Here is a 16696-nt window from a genome sequence, read left to right as displayed (position 1 = left end):
GTTGCCTAAGGTGCTTGGGATAGATTTTGTAAGATTATTTCTACCTAGACTCAATATTTCGAGTAGTTCAAGGAAACCAAATTGTAGAGGGATGGTTCCTTGGAGATTATTGGAACCCATGTAAATATATTCTAAATTGGAACAATTACCAAGATTTGATGGAATGTTTCCATCAAGGTTATTGTCATCCAAACTGAGAAATTGCAATCTACTCAAATGACCAAGCTCTACTGGAATGTTTCCATCAAGGTTATTCATATCCAACCTGAGAATTTGCAATCTACTCAAATGACCAATCTCTGCTGGTATATTGCAATCTAAATTATTTTCAAAAAGATAAAGCTCTGATAGATGTGTAAGGTTGCCTAAGGTGTTTGGGATAGATTCTGTAAGATTATTTCTACCTAGACTCAATATTTCGAGTAGTTCTAGGAAACCAAACTGTGGAGGAATGGTTCCTTGGAGATTATTGTTTTTCAGCCCAAGAAATTTTAAATTGGAACAATTACTAATAGTTGATGGAATGTTTCCGACAAGGTTATTCAAACTCAAATGGAGATCTTGCAATCTACTCAAATGACCAAGCTCTGTTGGAATGTTTCCATCAAGGTTATTCACACTCAAATTGAGACTTTGCAATCTAATCAAATGACCAAGCTCTGCTGGGATGTTACCAGTAAGCTGGTTATCTGAAAGATTCAATCTTTTGAGAAATGTGAGATTTGCCAAAGAGGGGGATATATGGCCTGACAAACTTAATGAACCCAGATAGAGAGCAGTTACTCTGTCGGGATGGCGGTTGCCGCACCTTACGCCTTGCCATAGACAATAGTGGAGAGAATCATTCCATGATGATAATGCCTCGATCGAGTCATTAGACATGAGAGACTTGAAGGAGAGAAGTGCAAACTTGTCAGTTTCATTTGTGGCAAAGTTGTTTGATGGAAGATGAAAGGAGAATAAGCATATCAGAAGTAAGAGGTGTAAATCTCGCATTTTTTGTTTTTGGGTTGTCAAGTGTTCTAAGAGGATATCTCTAATTAATGGCTATCTTCTATGATCCTATTTATTATTAAAAAAATTTGGTGGAAGAAGACTACCAGAGTTGACCACAGTTGGCATTTTCCTATTGCGAGTCCTTGTCTTGTTACATAGACACAAATATATATTCAGAGCAGAGGAGAGTTCAAATGCCTCCATTTTTTGTGCCTCCATCATGCCTTCATTTTTAAAAATTTTAATAACTCAAAATTTAAATCTTAAAATTCAAAATAAAACCGTTGAATATGAACTATATCATTTTTTCTATGCATGTGTAAAAAATTATGGCATTTAAACTTGTTTTGGTTGTCATCTTGAGCTTGTAAAAATGTATACTAATGTGGATAATTTCTAGACGTTGATTTTTCAACTTATTGATTTATATTAAAGCAAAATTAAAATGTGATAATTTTTTTATGGACACAGAGAGAAAATAACATAGATCACATCTAACGGTTTTATTTTGACGTTAAAGTTTTGAATTTTGAGTTATTTAAGTTTCAAAAAATGGAAGCATGATGGAGACACAAAAAATGAAGGTATTTGAACCCTCGTCTTCTAAGTATATACATTTCCATGATGATCCATATCTACTGTTGACATGTATGAATTAAAGCGGAAAATTACGCGTATGGATATTTTTCATTATGCAATTCTCAAATTAAAACTGGAAACAAGACTTGAGAAAATCCATTGGCATGGTGTCGCCTTGTTTTTTATGAGCTAGAGGGTGCCATATATCACCAGAAATAAATATTTTAGATAACTAAAATATAATAATGTGAATTTCGTATAGGCAATTAGTATGTATACTGTTGTAACCAGTTAATGTATAGTTAACGCATCATTACCAGTTAATGATATATTGACCCCTAAAGTTATCCACCGACCTTTATTAAAGGTTGTCCACCTGCCTATATGTATTAAGGGCCTGTTCGGCCAGGTCACTATTCACGTGGGAAAAAAAAAATTCAGTTGAACTGAATTTTTTTTTTCCCACGGGAACAGTATTTTTCAGTTCAAATCCCGTGCCCGCACCCATTCCCATTTGTCGGCCGAACAGGCCCTAAAAGAGTTGTCCCCCACCTATATATATATTAAAGGTTGTCCATTAATTGACCTGTAAAGGTTGTCCACCTACCTATATAACATTTATGTCCCCATCCTTTGAATTATTGAACAAGAAAATACATTGAAGGCGTGTTCGCATGTCACGGGATTACGGAAGGAGAATGAAAATGAGAATGAGAATTCAGTTTTGAAAAAGTGGGAATCCACGGGTACGGAATGCACGGGATTAATTATGAGAATATAAGAAAATAAGTGTTTGTTTGTATCATGGGATTAATTGTGGAAAATCTTTATTTATTTTAAAATATGTATATTTATTTAATTGTTTTAGTTTAGTTTAGTTAAACATAATTTTTCGTTTAATTATTGTTTTTAAATAGTATAGCGTTATATTATTTATTGATTTTAACCAATTAAGTTAAAGTTAGCTTAATATAAAAAAGTAATTAAATATAAAATTACAATGAAAAAAAACTGCCGTGCCACCATCTATTTATTTAGACCAATAATATATTGTAAATTTAATATTTTAATCGGTTGTAAATTGTAACATTTGGTAAACATAATTTTTTAAAAATTATATTAATGAAATTAAATAAAATTGATTAAATAATAATATTGAAAAGATCAACCATTTCTAATAAAAAAATATTACTAAAATGATACAAATAAAATAAGAAAATATTTATAAATAAATTAAAAAATAAGAAAACAACAATTAAAAATATTTACAAAAAATAAACATTTAAAAACATTTACAAAAAATAAACATTTATAAACAAACAAACAAACAAACAAACATTTAAAATATGTAATTAAAAACATTTACAAAAAATAAACTTTTACAAGCACTTACAGAAAAATAAACATTGAAATTATGTAATTACAAAAATTAGAAAACAAACAAACATTTAAAATATGTAATTAAAAATATTACAAAAAAAAAGTAAACAAACAAACAAACTTTTCGGTTGTATCGTAGGATTAGTTGTGGAAAATCTTAATTTATTTTACTAGTATGAATTTTTATTTAAATTTTACATCTATTTAAAAGAAAAAAGAAAACATTATACCAAAATATTTAGAAATATTGTAAAAATAAATACCTATTTCACAAAAAATATAATGACAACTCTTTTAAAATCTGTAAAAATGTTGTGTAAAAAAAAATATGGCCCGGATTGTGTTTAGTCCCACAATAGATATGAAATTTGAAAGAAAGATATAAATACAATATCAAAGTGTTTGTGATAGAGTGGAGAGTGGGAGGAGAGAGGGTGACATGATTTTTGTACCCACGTGGGTGATGTAGAGAGATTGAATGGAGAATGGAGAGAGATAGAGAGAGATTGAGTGGAGAGAGAAAGATTGGGAAGTTAAAAACAAACTCTGAGTCCGGGTTATTCATAATATCAAACTTTTGTATTGAAATATTATTGATTGGGAATAACTCACGGGGTGTACGAGGGGAAAATACTAGATCCCCGAACGGGTGCATAGGATTGTAAGTGGATTTTGTCCAATCTCATCAAATTCCCACTGGAATTTTGCACGCCGAACAGGCCCTAAACGAAAGAGCTTTGCTCGTGAAATTAAGGGTATGGATTTCATTAAGGGTATGAATTTCATTGAAATGTTCTTGCAAAATATGAGCTATTTATTTTAGATGGAAAGATAAGATATATTTTATACTATAATAAAACAGATATGATTGGATAGATAATAAATTAAACATATATACGATCATCTAATCCATACCTAATATGAAATTATCGGTTTAAATCTCAGCATTCAAAGAAGAAAACAAATTCAAGAGACGAACTTGGTCAGGAATCTTTAATTAGATTGTCAATAAGTAGCTATAATATGATAACCTCATCTGAATCAACATAAATATTGGATTCGCACTCAAAATTTGAATTCCTGTAGACGAAACGAATTTGGTTTATCCCGACTGTTTCGGATGATCTCAGAAATTTGAATAATATTATTATTGAGAACTATTTTTTAATTCAATTCAGGCATCGATCCTATATATATTTCATAATGTTAATGTTCAAGTACAAAACAAGTTTTCCTTTTTCCTTTTTTTTTAATATTGAAGGTACTTTCTGTAATTTTTGGTCACTGAATAATATTCTCATTTTTCAATTAATTACTACACACATAAAATAAAATAAATAAGAAGTGAATAATAGGCCGGCTTTTATTTTGATTTTTGGTATATATTTATCTATATGTGCTAAAAATAGAAGTCATTTTAATAGTCAAATTAATACGTTAAATCCTCACCTCATTTATATATTATGTAAGGTTTGAATCTTAAAAGTTTTTCAAAATAGTGTAAAAATATATATTTATAATGGAAAACAACTTTGTCATTTTGTCTATTGATTAATTGTGTACGTGTACCAAATTTAATACAATAGTAAAATTTGCAAAAATAAATACATTATATTTTACATGTACATGATCCAAATTAATATATGAAACTGCAAAACTATGAAATTATTGATTAGCAACTCAAGCCTTATATGAAACTTTTACATAACTTTGGAAACAACCAAATGAGTTCGTTTTCAAGAACAGAAGACTGCCTCCAAGACAGTTGGTGTTGTTGATATCTGAGGAAAATGGTTTATGGATGCAATGTTGTGGGAGGGGCAACCGAGTAGAATTGGTGCATTAACACCTTGATGTCACTAGTGTAAAAACTGGAATCAGGATCGGCCTATTTGGATCGGTTATATGAGTCAACTGATCCTAAAAGGTATTTGAATCGGTTTTCTTAAAAAAACCGATCTTAAAAACTATTCAGATCGGGTTTTATTGTCAACTGATCCTGATTTATGAACTATCAGGATCGGTTTTTTGTTAGAACTGATTCTGATACTATCAAGATCAGTTATTCTAAATAACCGATCTTAATAATTCAACTATCAGGGTCGGTTGTTTATAAAACCCGATCCTGATAGTATCAGGATCGATTCTAACAAAAAACCGATCCTGATAATTGAAATATCTCAAATAAATCTTATTAATTGAAATATATTAGAAAATAGCATCTGGATCGGGTCTATACATAATAACCGATCCAGATAACTTAAATACATCTAACAAATTAAAATATATCAGAAAATAGCATCTGGATCGGTTCTATACATAATAACCGATCCTGATACTTTTTTTTTTTTTTTTGCAGAACCAACTTTGAAAAAAAAAATAGTATTAGAATCAGTTATTTCAAATAACCAATTCTAATACTATTTTTTTTTTTTTTTTGCAGAACCAACTTTGTGTGGTGCGCTGTATGTAGTCTAAAATGCTTTGTTTGGATTGAAAGCAAATTGCCACAGTGACAGCTTCAAAATTGAGATAGCAAATTTTATTTTATAATTAGTTTTTTTCAATATTTTAAAATATTTATGTTTGTAATTTTAATATTGAGAAGTATATGTAATTAGGCATTTGTGTTATATGTAATTAGTGCGGTGATTAATAGAATATATATATGGATGTTGTATATGGCATATGGTTCAATTATAAAAAAATTTTGATGAAAATTAATGTAATTTATATTATTAAAATTTATGTGATAAATAATTAATTATTTGACATTGATATTTCATTTTGAAGTCATTTTGACTATTGAATTTTTTTATACAATCATGCATGATGCATTAATGACTTGTGCCATATAATAATATACATAGGACTTGAACCCTTGTTGTGTGGGGTTGTGAAGGAACGAATACGAATATTAGCATTTGGTCGATCGGAACCGTTAAAATGAAAGAATGTCATATTAATTTCACCATTATAAAATTTGATACAATTCGGGATTCGTGTACTAGTTCATCAAAGCAAAACAATATAGCAACATCGCACGGCCGTAAATAATTTACGTTGGCCATACAAACACAAATAAATAATTTTTATATTTTTCACATTTTTCTTAATATTTATCTGTGTACATGCATTACCAAACGTAAAAGAAAATAAATGGTAGCCGTTTGATGGTTGATAGACCATCAATATGAGTGGGGTTTACCTTAGTGATCTTTCTTATATATAGTATCAGGATCGGTTTTTTTATAAAAAACCGATCTTGATACTATTTTTTTTTTCAAAGTTGGTTCTGCAAAAAAAAAATATCAGGATCGGTTTTTAGCAATAAAACCGATCCAGATACTATCAGGATCGGTTTTTAGCAATAAAACTGATCCTGATACTATTTTTTTCAAAGTTGGTTCTGCCAAAAAAAATTAGTAGCAGGATCGGTTTTTTATAAAAAACCGATCCTGATACTATGAGGATCGGTTTTTTATAAACAACTGATCCTAATACTATTTACTCCCTATATAACCTGCTTAGGGTTCTTCTTATTTTCATTTCGCGCCTCTCATTTTCAACTTAGCGTCTCTCTCTCTGTCTCCGTATCTCCCTCTCAAATCCTCAATACTCTTTGTCTCTCTCTCTGTGTCTCCGTCTCTCCCTCTCCTCCGTGTCTCTCTCTCTCTTTCTCTCCGTCTCTTCCTCATTTTCATCTCTCTCTCTCTCTTTCTCTCCCTCTCAGTTTTTAATTTTTTTTATTGTTTCAAAAATTAATTAATGGTGTTTGTATATTATTTTACAGTTTTGAGGACATCTCGCTCAAGTTACTTAATCATCCGGCCGATCAACTATCATGGTATTAGCTTTATCTAATTTTCTCATTATTATACTTTTAAAAACACATTTTTTTTGTATTTTTTATTGTAAAATATTTTTCCATCTAATTGTTACCTTTGTTTTTGTTTGTCGGGTCTTTTCTAATCTCAAGTGATGTGATTGCAAAAGAGGTAATTATTATTTTTTTTATTGTTGTGCTTTACATTAATTTCATAAATGTGTGTTAATTGAAGAAATAGCTCAATTAGTCACTTGTATGTTTGTTAATTAAATTTTTTTGGATTTAAATTTCTTGTTATAATATGTAATGCTTCACAAAACTTTGTATGAACATGAATTTTTTGTAATAATTTAAGATGTGTATGATATTTAATTTAGGATGTGTATATGATATTTGATTATTGCTTCTTACTGTGCAAAAAAAAAAAATCTAGGATGCTGGCCAGCAAAATATATATGGAAGCTGGTCAAATAAATAAAAATATTTTTTTTAGCTTCAATAAAACATCAGGATCGGTTATTTTAAACAACTGATCCAGATTACCACTATTATGATCGGTTGTTTAAAATAACCGATCCTAATTGTAAAAAAAAAAAAACACTTTTAGGATCGGTTATTAAAAAATAACCGATCCTAAAAGTTTTTTTTTTCATATCATAATTCCAAAAAAAAAAAAAAAACTTTTAGGATCAGTTATTATTTAATAACCGATCCTAAATTTTTTTTTTTTCCAGATTATAATTCCAAAAAAAAAAAAAAAAATTAGGATCGGTTATTATTTAATAACCGATCCTAATTTTTTTTTTTTTTTTTTGGAATTATAATATGAAAAAAAAAATATATATTTTAGGATCGGTTATTAAATAATAACCGATCCTAAAAGTTTTTTTTTTTTTTTTTTTTTTTAAGAATGAGGATATGAGAAAAACCGATCCAGAATATAACTATTAGGATCGGTTCGTTAAGAAAAACCGATCCAGATAACTGCTATTATGATCGGTTATAATAAACAACCGATCCTAATAGTTACTATGTGGATCGGTTCTTTAAAAAATAAAAAACCAATCCTGATAGTATCAGTATTGCCTTCATCAGGATCGGTTGTATTCCGATACTGATATGCGTATATAACCGATCCTGATTCCATATTTTCCACTAGTGTGTAGTTTCACTTTTTCTTTTTTCGTGCTTAGAGTTGTATAATTCTCTTATGAACTCGTTGTAATAAACACATCTATATTAATGCAACTTGGTAGTCACCGCCAAGGATTTCAAAAAAAAAAAAAAAACTTTGTATATTGTTGGCCAACACTCATTGGTGGAGGTGCGGAGCTACCTACATCCAAGGCAGTCCATGGATTTTGAAAAATAGTACCAAGTTCGTATATAGTTGGTTTAGAGTTGAGTTTTTTCTATCTCCAGATTTGAGTTTTGCCTACCCATGACTGAGTCAAAGCTCTCAATCAGTGAAATTGGCCGAGTTGCTGCAAATTTGATAGTCTTTCATCAATCTATTTCGAAATCTAACGACAAGAGGTGTAATTAAGAATGGTCTGATATTGGGACCACAATAAACCTGTTACTTCTTTTTCAAAGGAATGGACTAAAATGTTTGACAAAGTAATATTATGAAATTTAATGTAATGCATTAAAATATTTTGTTAGGTTAACTGTTAAAAATAGATTGAATTTTAATAGAAGAATCTTGTGAACTATGTTTCAAAATAAAGTTTAACACTTCAATTCTTTAGATTAATTTTTTGTGTTAATAATTTTCAATCTAATTTAGTCGATTTCTATCAATTTTTTTGATTTTGATTCATGGTCAATTACCAATTTCGTTTCCAATGAAAATTATTTAATAATATTTTAATAAATAGTTTTATAATTTAAATAAAATAATAATAATTTATTTTGTTTATCCTGGGGAAAAGTCTGGCGCCACTACCAACACTCAGCAAAAAAGTGATAACATTTATATTGTGAAATTATATTCAAATGCAACACTTGATGAAAGAGACTTGGCATCAATGTACATACATGAGATTGTGAAAAGGCCATTGTTACTACTTTTCAATAAAAATGATATGCCCCATGTGACTTAAATAAATTGTTTAATTATGATGTGTCGGCCCTGCATGCATGGGAAGCAGGCTATCAGAAACATGGTTTGAAAATCGGCCTAGTAAAATCAGAATCGATCGAGTACAAGCTGATTTATATTCGAGTTACTCATCTGAGCAATTTTTTCTTAAAAAATCGTTTGAATTGAGTTGAATTGGCTGATTCAACCAATTATTTTTATCCAAGTTTGGATCGATTCTTAATTTTGGACCGATTTCAAAAGAATGGACCAATTCTCTGTATTTGTTGGGACGGAGTTTAAATCATATATGCGCTATTAATTTGATGCAACTTGGCCAAATTGTTAAAATTAGTTTAGCTAAATTGTTGAAAAAACAATATTTACTTTTAGTAAGTTGAAGTTTTTTGTGCATTGAATAACTAATATATATATTATGGAAGTATAGTTGATGACTTTAATTTAAAGATGAAAAAATCATAAAAATTTCATCCATAATGTATTAATAAAGAAATTGGTATAAATTTTGTTAGAGGATTGTTTCAGACACAATTGAAACTCAGTATTCTCTATATATAATGAAAGACCTTTAGAATTATATAGCAAAAAAATGGCTGACTTTTGTTTCATGGAGAATCAAAACAATGATCTAATTATCAAGGCGAGGAAATACTTCTTGGCCCACAAAAAAATGAATTTCTTTTTTATTCACTCTCAGTTCACAGAGAACTCATGTACACTAGTGGAAAAACAGAAATCAGGATCGGCCTATCTGGATCGGTTATTGTAGGGCGCAGAAAGTTGCACGGCGTCAGGTTAGCTAACGGTGCGGGATTTCACATGTGTGGGTGAGTGGTAATGCTCCCAGCTGGGCTCAGTGTTCTGCCTCTTTGAATGTGAGCAGGTCACCGAACTCAGGGGAAGGCATTCACTCGGGATTTCTTCCTGCTTTCCTCCTGGTTCACCCCTTGTGATGACCTACGTTCATGATCAGTTGTCGGAGGTTTTATTATTTGCGATTGTGAGGACGTTTTACTCCCGACGGGCGCAAGCCCCCGCCGTTAATTACATCAGAAAGACCTTTCGAGTCAGACTGAATACCTCATGCATTCCGGGATGTATGCCTATTTGGGTTGAACTGAATAATGAGGCTAAAAGGGGCTCATGTATGATTTACTTTGGTCATGTATTTGGTTCTCATTTAACTTGGTGTCACACCCTGCGGCCACGGGTAGTAACAGTCCCCCGCCGTAAGCATACAACGCCGTGTATGCTTACAAGGCTAATCACAATTTAAACCAAACAACACGCAATTCAAAACGAGTTTCTAATATAAATATCAGAGTACACAGTCTGGACAGTAAATAGTACAATATAAGTATCTCCTCCGGATACCAACCACGAGGCCTACCCTAAATCTATACAACAAAAACACATCTAGGGTCGTATACTGGTAAGCTACTAAGGCCTACTACTCTCGTGCCTCTCCGGAATCCGTCGCACCAGTACCTGTAACATAACGGGGAAGGTGGGGGTGAGAATAAATTCTCAGTGCGAAAATTTGCCACATATGAATTATTGGACTTGCAATCAAACTCTATATTCAAAGATGAAACCCAAACAATAACAATGCAACAGTTATATAAGAAACATAAATAACAGAATGCCAATACTCGACAACAGTTAATCAACCTGAAACACAGTTTACGGAATTTACAATATGGATTTCAAACACAACATATATTTTGGCTTAACTCGATTCCTAACTCAGTTCAATTGGGCTTGTAGCAATTACAAATGTTCTCTCGAGCTGAACCGTTATCAAACCCACATCTGTAGGGTTACAGACGCCTACAGATGGCCAACCGCTGGACCCTTTATCAGACACCCATCTGCAATTGCTGTTTGGCTTAACCATTTCCTAAGGTCCGGTTACAAGTCACCAATACAGGTCAACTTGACACAATGCAACACACGGAATCAAAGTTACCTATACAGGTCAACTTTGCTAAATCTCAACAAATATATTTATCAAAGCCACACATATAGGTCAGTCTCGCAAAATCATAACAGGTCAACGCATAAGTCAGCAGCGTCACCTTATCCAGCCACCTAAACAGGTCGGTCTGGCAAATTCTAACAGGTCAACGCATAAGTCAGCAGCGTCACCTTATCCAGCCACCTAAACAGGTCGGTCTGGCAAATTCTCACAGGTCAACGCATAAGTCAGCAGCGTCACCTTATCCAGCCACCTAAACAGGTCGGCCTGGCAAATTCATAAACACAGGTCAACGGATAGGTCACCGTTACCTTATCCAGCCACCTAAACAGGTCGGCCTGGCAGATTCATTCACAACAAGCACAATTCATAGAACTAAACAATTAATAACCGTACCAACATGCAAATCAACCTTAACTAAAACAATTCAATCATTCTCATTTATGCAAGAATCAATATGCAGTATGAATTCCAAAGTATGCAACAATTAATCATTCAACATGACAAACGAATAAACAGTTTAATTCCTGAAAATAAAGTATCAAACAAGTCCAAGAATCCCGCACCTGTTTGACGAGCGTACCGCTTAAGCTAAGGATCGGACGTCTCGTATGGTCTCGCAAGTTCTTGCTCGACCGAGCCTACACCTATATCATACGTATACTTGGTTTAATTCGGGTTCAGTGGTCTATACGTTTACTTAGGGCTTGTACAGTCCTAAATCAGTTCTCATGGTTTGGTATCGATTCTTTTCGGTTCCTTCTTTCTTACCAAAATCTCACCAAACGGTACACAATTCCTTCTAGGCCCTCTAGCCTTATACTATTTCACTTTGGTAACCATCAATCACCGCTTTACTACTTTGGTTCTCGGTTCATTTCAATTTACCGTTTGGTTAACCCTAATTTGGTCAAAATCTCAAATCAGTCGTTAAATGTTCTAGAAATTCACGATCAGGAGGCAACCCTACCGATTACAAGTCTAATTGGTCGGGTTAAGCAAATCAAATCACGATTAGGCCAACTTTCAATTTTGGCACGAAACCCTAGAAATCAGATTTCATAAATCGGAAGAAATCGGGAAAAAGAATGACAAACAAACTAGTAAGAAGTGTAGAGGAACTAGTCCTCGAGCAATTCGAGCACAAATCTCAGGTTTAAAACGAGAATCCTAGAAATCGAGAAAATTCGAGGTTTCGAAAGTAAAAAGGAGAGAAAGAAATACCAAATAGAAGGGTTCTGAGAGATCCTCGGCTGCTTTCTCGGTTTCAAACTCGATTTCTCGCAACAATCGGGAGTCTGGAAGAACCGGAAACTCACGGGATCTTTTCCTTCTCTCTTAACCGAAAATAACTTAGAAATGGGGATAATGGTGAAGTGAGAGAGAGAGAAGGTTTAATTTGGGTTTTAGGGTTAAAATTACCCTGAATGCGGATTAGCCAATCCGCACTGCGGGTTACCTAATCCGCACTCGAGACTTAGTCGGTTGTCAGCCGAATCCAGGAAAAGTCCGAGCCTACTGCGGATGAACCTGATCCGCACTGCGGTTCAACCTCATCCGCACTCACTACTTAGCCGATTTCAGGAAAATTCAGTGCAATACAGAAATTCATGAGTGCGGCTAAACTAATCCGCACTGCGGATCCCTCACCCGCACTCACTACTTAGTCATATTTTTGTCAAAATTCCAGAAAAATCCTGAGCCACTGCGGATGAGGTTGATCCGCACTGCGGTCAATCTAATCCGCACTGAGCCCATAAGGTTCCGAAATCTCGAAATTTCGACGCGGTTTCAATTCACAATTAACTTACTTATTTAGGGAAACCTTAATTAAGGTTTAAACTTCCATTTTATTAACACAATTTATCGGTTCTTCCTTTTAAATCATTTCAATTTAATTGTAAAAATTTCGTAACGTAACACTTGGGAGCATGTTTTATTTATTTGTCGTGATATATGTATGAAGACATGGATTTCATATGTAAGAACATTACTGAGAAATATCATTTATGTATTTTTGATATGAAAGGAGCATTTGGATGTCATTTATTTATGAAACATGTCAAGAGAGGGGCATTTCAGATTATGGCTGGGACCTGGATGTGTTCAAATATTATTTAAAATTATAGAGAATTGAATTTGGGTTCATTTGGGACTGATTTGAGTCGATTTGGACTTAGTATGAAGAAGTTATGGCCAAAAAGGACTTGAAAGGACCTATTTGTGAACTTTTTATGTTTCAGGGACTTGTTTGTAAATTTCCAGGGACCTGAGGCTGTGAGTTGGGCTTTTGACAGGGTCTGGAATGCAATTTGGGCCTTTAAGGGCTTGTCTGAGAAGGTTTTATGCTGGCAGGGGTCTTTGTGTAAATTTACAGGGACTTCTCTGTATATTTTAATAAAACAGAGGGGTTTATATGCAAAAGGGGATCTTCTGGTCATATGTGGACTTTAAGATCAGTGCAGAGTTTTGAGATTTGGGCTTTTGGGCCTTTGAGATGTGCACAAGCCGCTGGATTGAGATCATTGGGCTTTAGGATTGGTGTCAGATCGTTTTAATTCATTTGAATCACTGCCAGGAACCGTTTGATTTAATGGTTTGAATGTGGGCCTTTAGATCTGGGGCCTGCTTCAGGATTCGTGCAGATGAGATCTCCGGCTAGGGTTCTTCTCTGACAAACTCGTTCCGGCTGATCTGGGCCACGGTGGCGCCGGCCAAGGGCATGGTTGTGATCGCCTCTACGTCAGGAGTTGATTGGTACCATTGTCGGTCACCGGCGGCCATCAGAAGGGGCGGAACAGACATCTACAGTACCTATCGGTACCGATTGGATTCTAGATCGATTTTTATCGATTTCTTTGGGTTTTCTTTCAATTGACTGGTCATTTGAAGTCGTGTGATGCTATAGGAGACATCAGGGATACCAATTTGAGGCTTAGAGAAGTTTTAGACATGTTTTGAGCTCCATGACTTCGGTTTCAGTACCGAATTGGTACCAATGAGTGGTACAGAAGGTTTAAAGCCAAATTGAGTATTCTTTAGAGTTTCTTACATGTTTTAGAAGGATTTGGATCATCACAGAAGCACTGATTTGTGCTAGATCAGGTTTTGGTCAAGAAGAGGATATATGAACATGATATTTCCAGATTTCCAGATCCAATTACTCTTGAATTTTGTAAATAAGTCATAAATTTTATTTCATGAGTTCAAATATGAACATGTCAAGGATTTTTGTTCCAAATTTGATATTTTTCTGAGTCCATTTACTCAGTCAAATGGCTTGATCAAACTCAAGGGCATTGGAGGTAATTTTACCATTTAATTTACAGAATTTTCATTTTTAAAAGATGAACTTTGAGAGCTCATAACTTTCTGTAGAAAAGTCCAAATGGGACAAACTTTATATCAATTTTGTGTGTTTTGATGTGCTTTATCTAACTGTGAAGTCTGTTTTCCAATTTGGTCCTTCCATTGTTCTAAAATGGCTGATCTGTCAGCATAGGTCAATTTCACTGTTTTTGAGTGCTTATGCTGTACCAGTGGCACTTCTAATGCAATTTAGTGCTGAGGCTGGGTATGTCATGGTACCAGGGATTGGTACAAGCCCTGTCAAGGTCTAGTTTGGTTCAATACAGGTTTTCAAGGGGATTTAGCCACTGTTTTCATACCAGAAAAGTGTAAAATAGAGATCAAAGAGTTCAAAGTTCATCAAATCATCATTTTAATACATTTTAAACATGTCAGAACTTGGAAATATGCAGGGAGACCCTTGATTGTTTTGAAAATCATGTTTTGAGCATATCCACTTGATTTTAGAGAGCAATATCACTAAAACTTCATTAGACAAAGAATGTAAATGGCACATGGCAGTATAACTGCTGCATATTTACATCTTAGTCCTCAGTTTTTCACTATTTGCACTTAGGTCCTCCAAAATAGTGAAAATTAGCCATTTAAAGGGCATAATCTCACCATTTCTTTGGATCTAGTTGCATCTAGACTCTCTCAAGTGGACTTAGGGTTGAGAACTGCAAAGGATGCTTACTTGCTCACTTTAAACAGTTCTTGTGTGATTATCTTTTGTTTAAGTCACTTTATTCCTTTTTAATCACTTTTAATCAAAGAAATTAAGGGATTGGATAAGCAAGGATGCAAGCTTGCTCACTACACTTATCTTGACCCTTAATTAATTTGCAAAAGTGATCAAAGGAGACGGAAAAGAAAAAAAGATGGAAGAAAATAGAGAAAATGTGTTCAAATGTAATTTTTATAAAAGATTTATATCAAAACAGTGGATCTTTGCATTTTTGATGTTTTTATACATTGTTTAAATACTTTTGAGAGAGGTTATCAGATCAAAAACAGAAAAGAAGCCAAGATGTAACAAAAGAAGATCAAAGATCAAGAAACAAACTTTATTAATGAAAATTAATACATGAAATGACCCCCTAGGGGCCTTACATTGAATCCAAACCCTAATTACCTATGAATTAGGCTTGCTTATCACAGATGAAGCTTAATGGTGTGTGTGTGCACCACTGTTTGTGTGTAGCTGTGTGTGTGTGTGTGTAGAGGTCTCTAGCTTGTTGCTTGTGTTTTCTGTCTAACTGTTGATGTGTGTCTCTCTTTAGGTGCCTTTTTATAGGCTAGGAGCTAGGGTTTTGTATTGCCCTAGCTGAGGTGGTCTCATCTTGACCAGAGGTGCTTGATCAAATGCCTCTGGCTGATTGGCTTCATTCCATGTGTGTTTTGTGTAGGGGATCACCCAATTGTGCTTTGACATGTCATTTAACTGTGTTGTATGATTTGTAGCCTTTGGATTGACCATTAGGGCATTGCATGGCATCATAGCCCTTGATTTCATGGCTTTTGGGGTGCAACTTGATTTGCATGACTCCCACTGCGCAGGAGGAATATTCCTCTATTTTGGAATGACCTCAGGTGTCCCAGGCACGTGTCCTGGGGACCAGAGTGAGCTGGGAGCAGCTGATAGGCTATGTTGTGCTGGACCCGAGCCATTTCATGGCTTAACATGGGCCTTTCTCGATTATTGAGCTTCCAAGCATATGGCATTGACAGATAGCATCGTATTGATCCCCTTATCATGTTCTAAGGCTCAATTTACCACCTGCATAACTAATTTGATGCTCTCAGCCATGGCTGGAACTGAGCTAGTGCTCCTTGCTCAATTCATCTCTCTGAGTTTATTAAACTTCAAATTGAGGGCATAGATAGCATCGCCTGAGCATATTGAGTATCCCTGTGAAATACCGAGGTTCAATTATGCTTTAAACTCAAGTTCCCAATTTTGTTCCTTTTCCTTTCTCGACTAAAATCAAAGCTTGTGAGAGAGAGACATTGTTCAATTCTCGGGTACAGAGAGGAGATCACCAATATCTTTTGATTTGAGGTAAGAGTTATCGATAAACTCTTGTAACTTTCATGAATTTCAGCTTTGAAATTCATCCATGGCGCGAGAGAGAGGAGGAAGAAGAAGTCAGAGAAAGGGGCCCACATGTCGCCTCACTAACTCGTGCCTTCTCTCTCTTTCGTTCTCTCTTTTATCCTGTATATGCTTGGTGCATTGTAGGCCGCACAAGGGGACAGTGTTATGGTTCACGGTGCTCCAAGAGCATGTGAATTGAAGGGGTCACGGGCGCTGAGTTTAAACTCAGCGCTTCCTTCCTTTGGGTTTGGCTAGACTGGGTGTACGGTGTACCAATGCACTGCCATCTCGGTGCACATAACTCGTTTCCCATGCTCTATGTCCATCCATCTCCAGAGATCAGCGAAATTTCGCTTCTGTTACTGACCAGAGGGTCCCATCTGT

General features: G+C 34.2%; 1 protein-coding gene across 1 annotated transcript in view; it reads right to left on the bottom strand.

The window, feature by feature from the left end:
* LOC144561089 (putative LRR receptor-like serine/threonine-protein kinase At3g47570) overlaps positions 1-1112 on the bottom strand; it is a 41413-nt gene extending 40301 nt beyond the window's left edge. Inside the window, exon 1 of the mRNA XM_078310318.1 lies at positions 784-1112. Within this exon, the coding sequence (XP_078166444.1) occupies positions 784-823 (40 nt within the window). The 5' untranslated portion in view covers positions 824-1112. The remainder of the gene's footprint in view (positions 1-783) is intronic.
* Between the last annotated feature and the right edge of the window lie 15584 nt (positions 1113-16696).

This window comes from Carex rostrata, chromosome 1 (genome assembly GCF_964058835.1).
Source record: "Carex rostrata chromosome 1, lpCarRost1.2, whole genome shotgun sequence".
Lineage (NCBI taxonomy): Eukaryota > Viridiplantae > Streptophyta > Magnoliopsida > Poales > Cyperaceae > Carex > Carex rostrata.
This window is presented reverse-complemented; position numbering and strand designations above follow the sequence as displayed.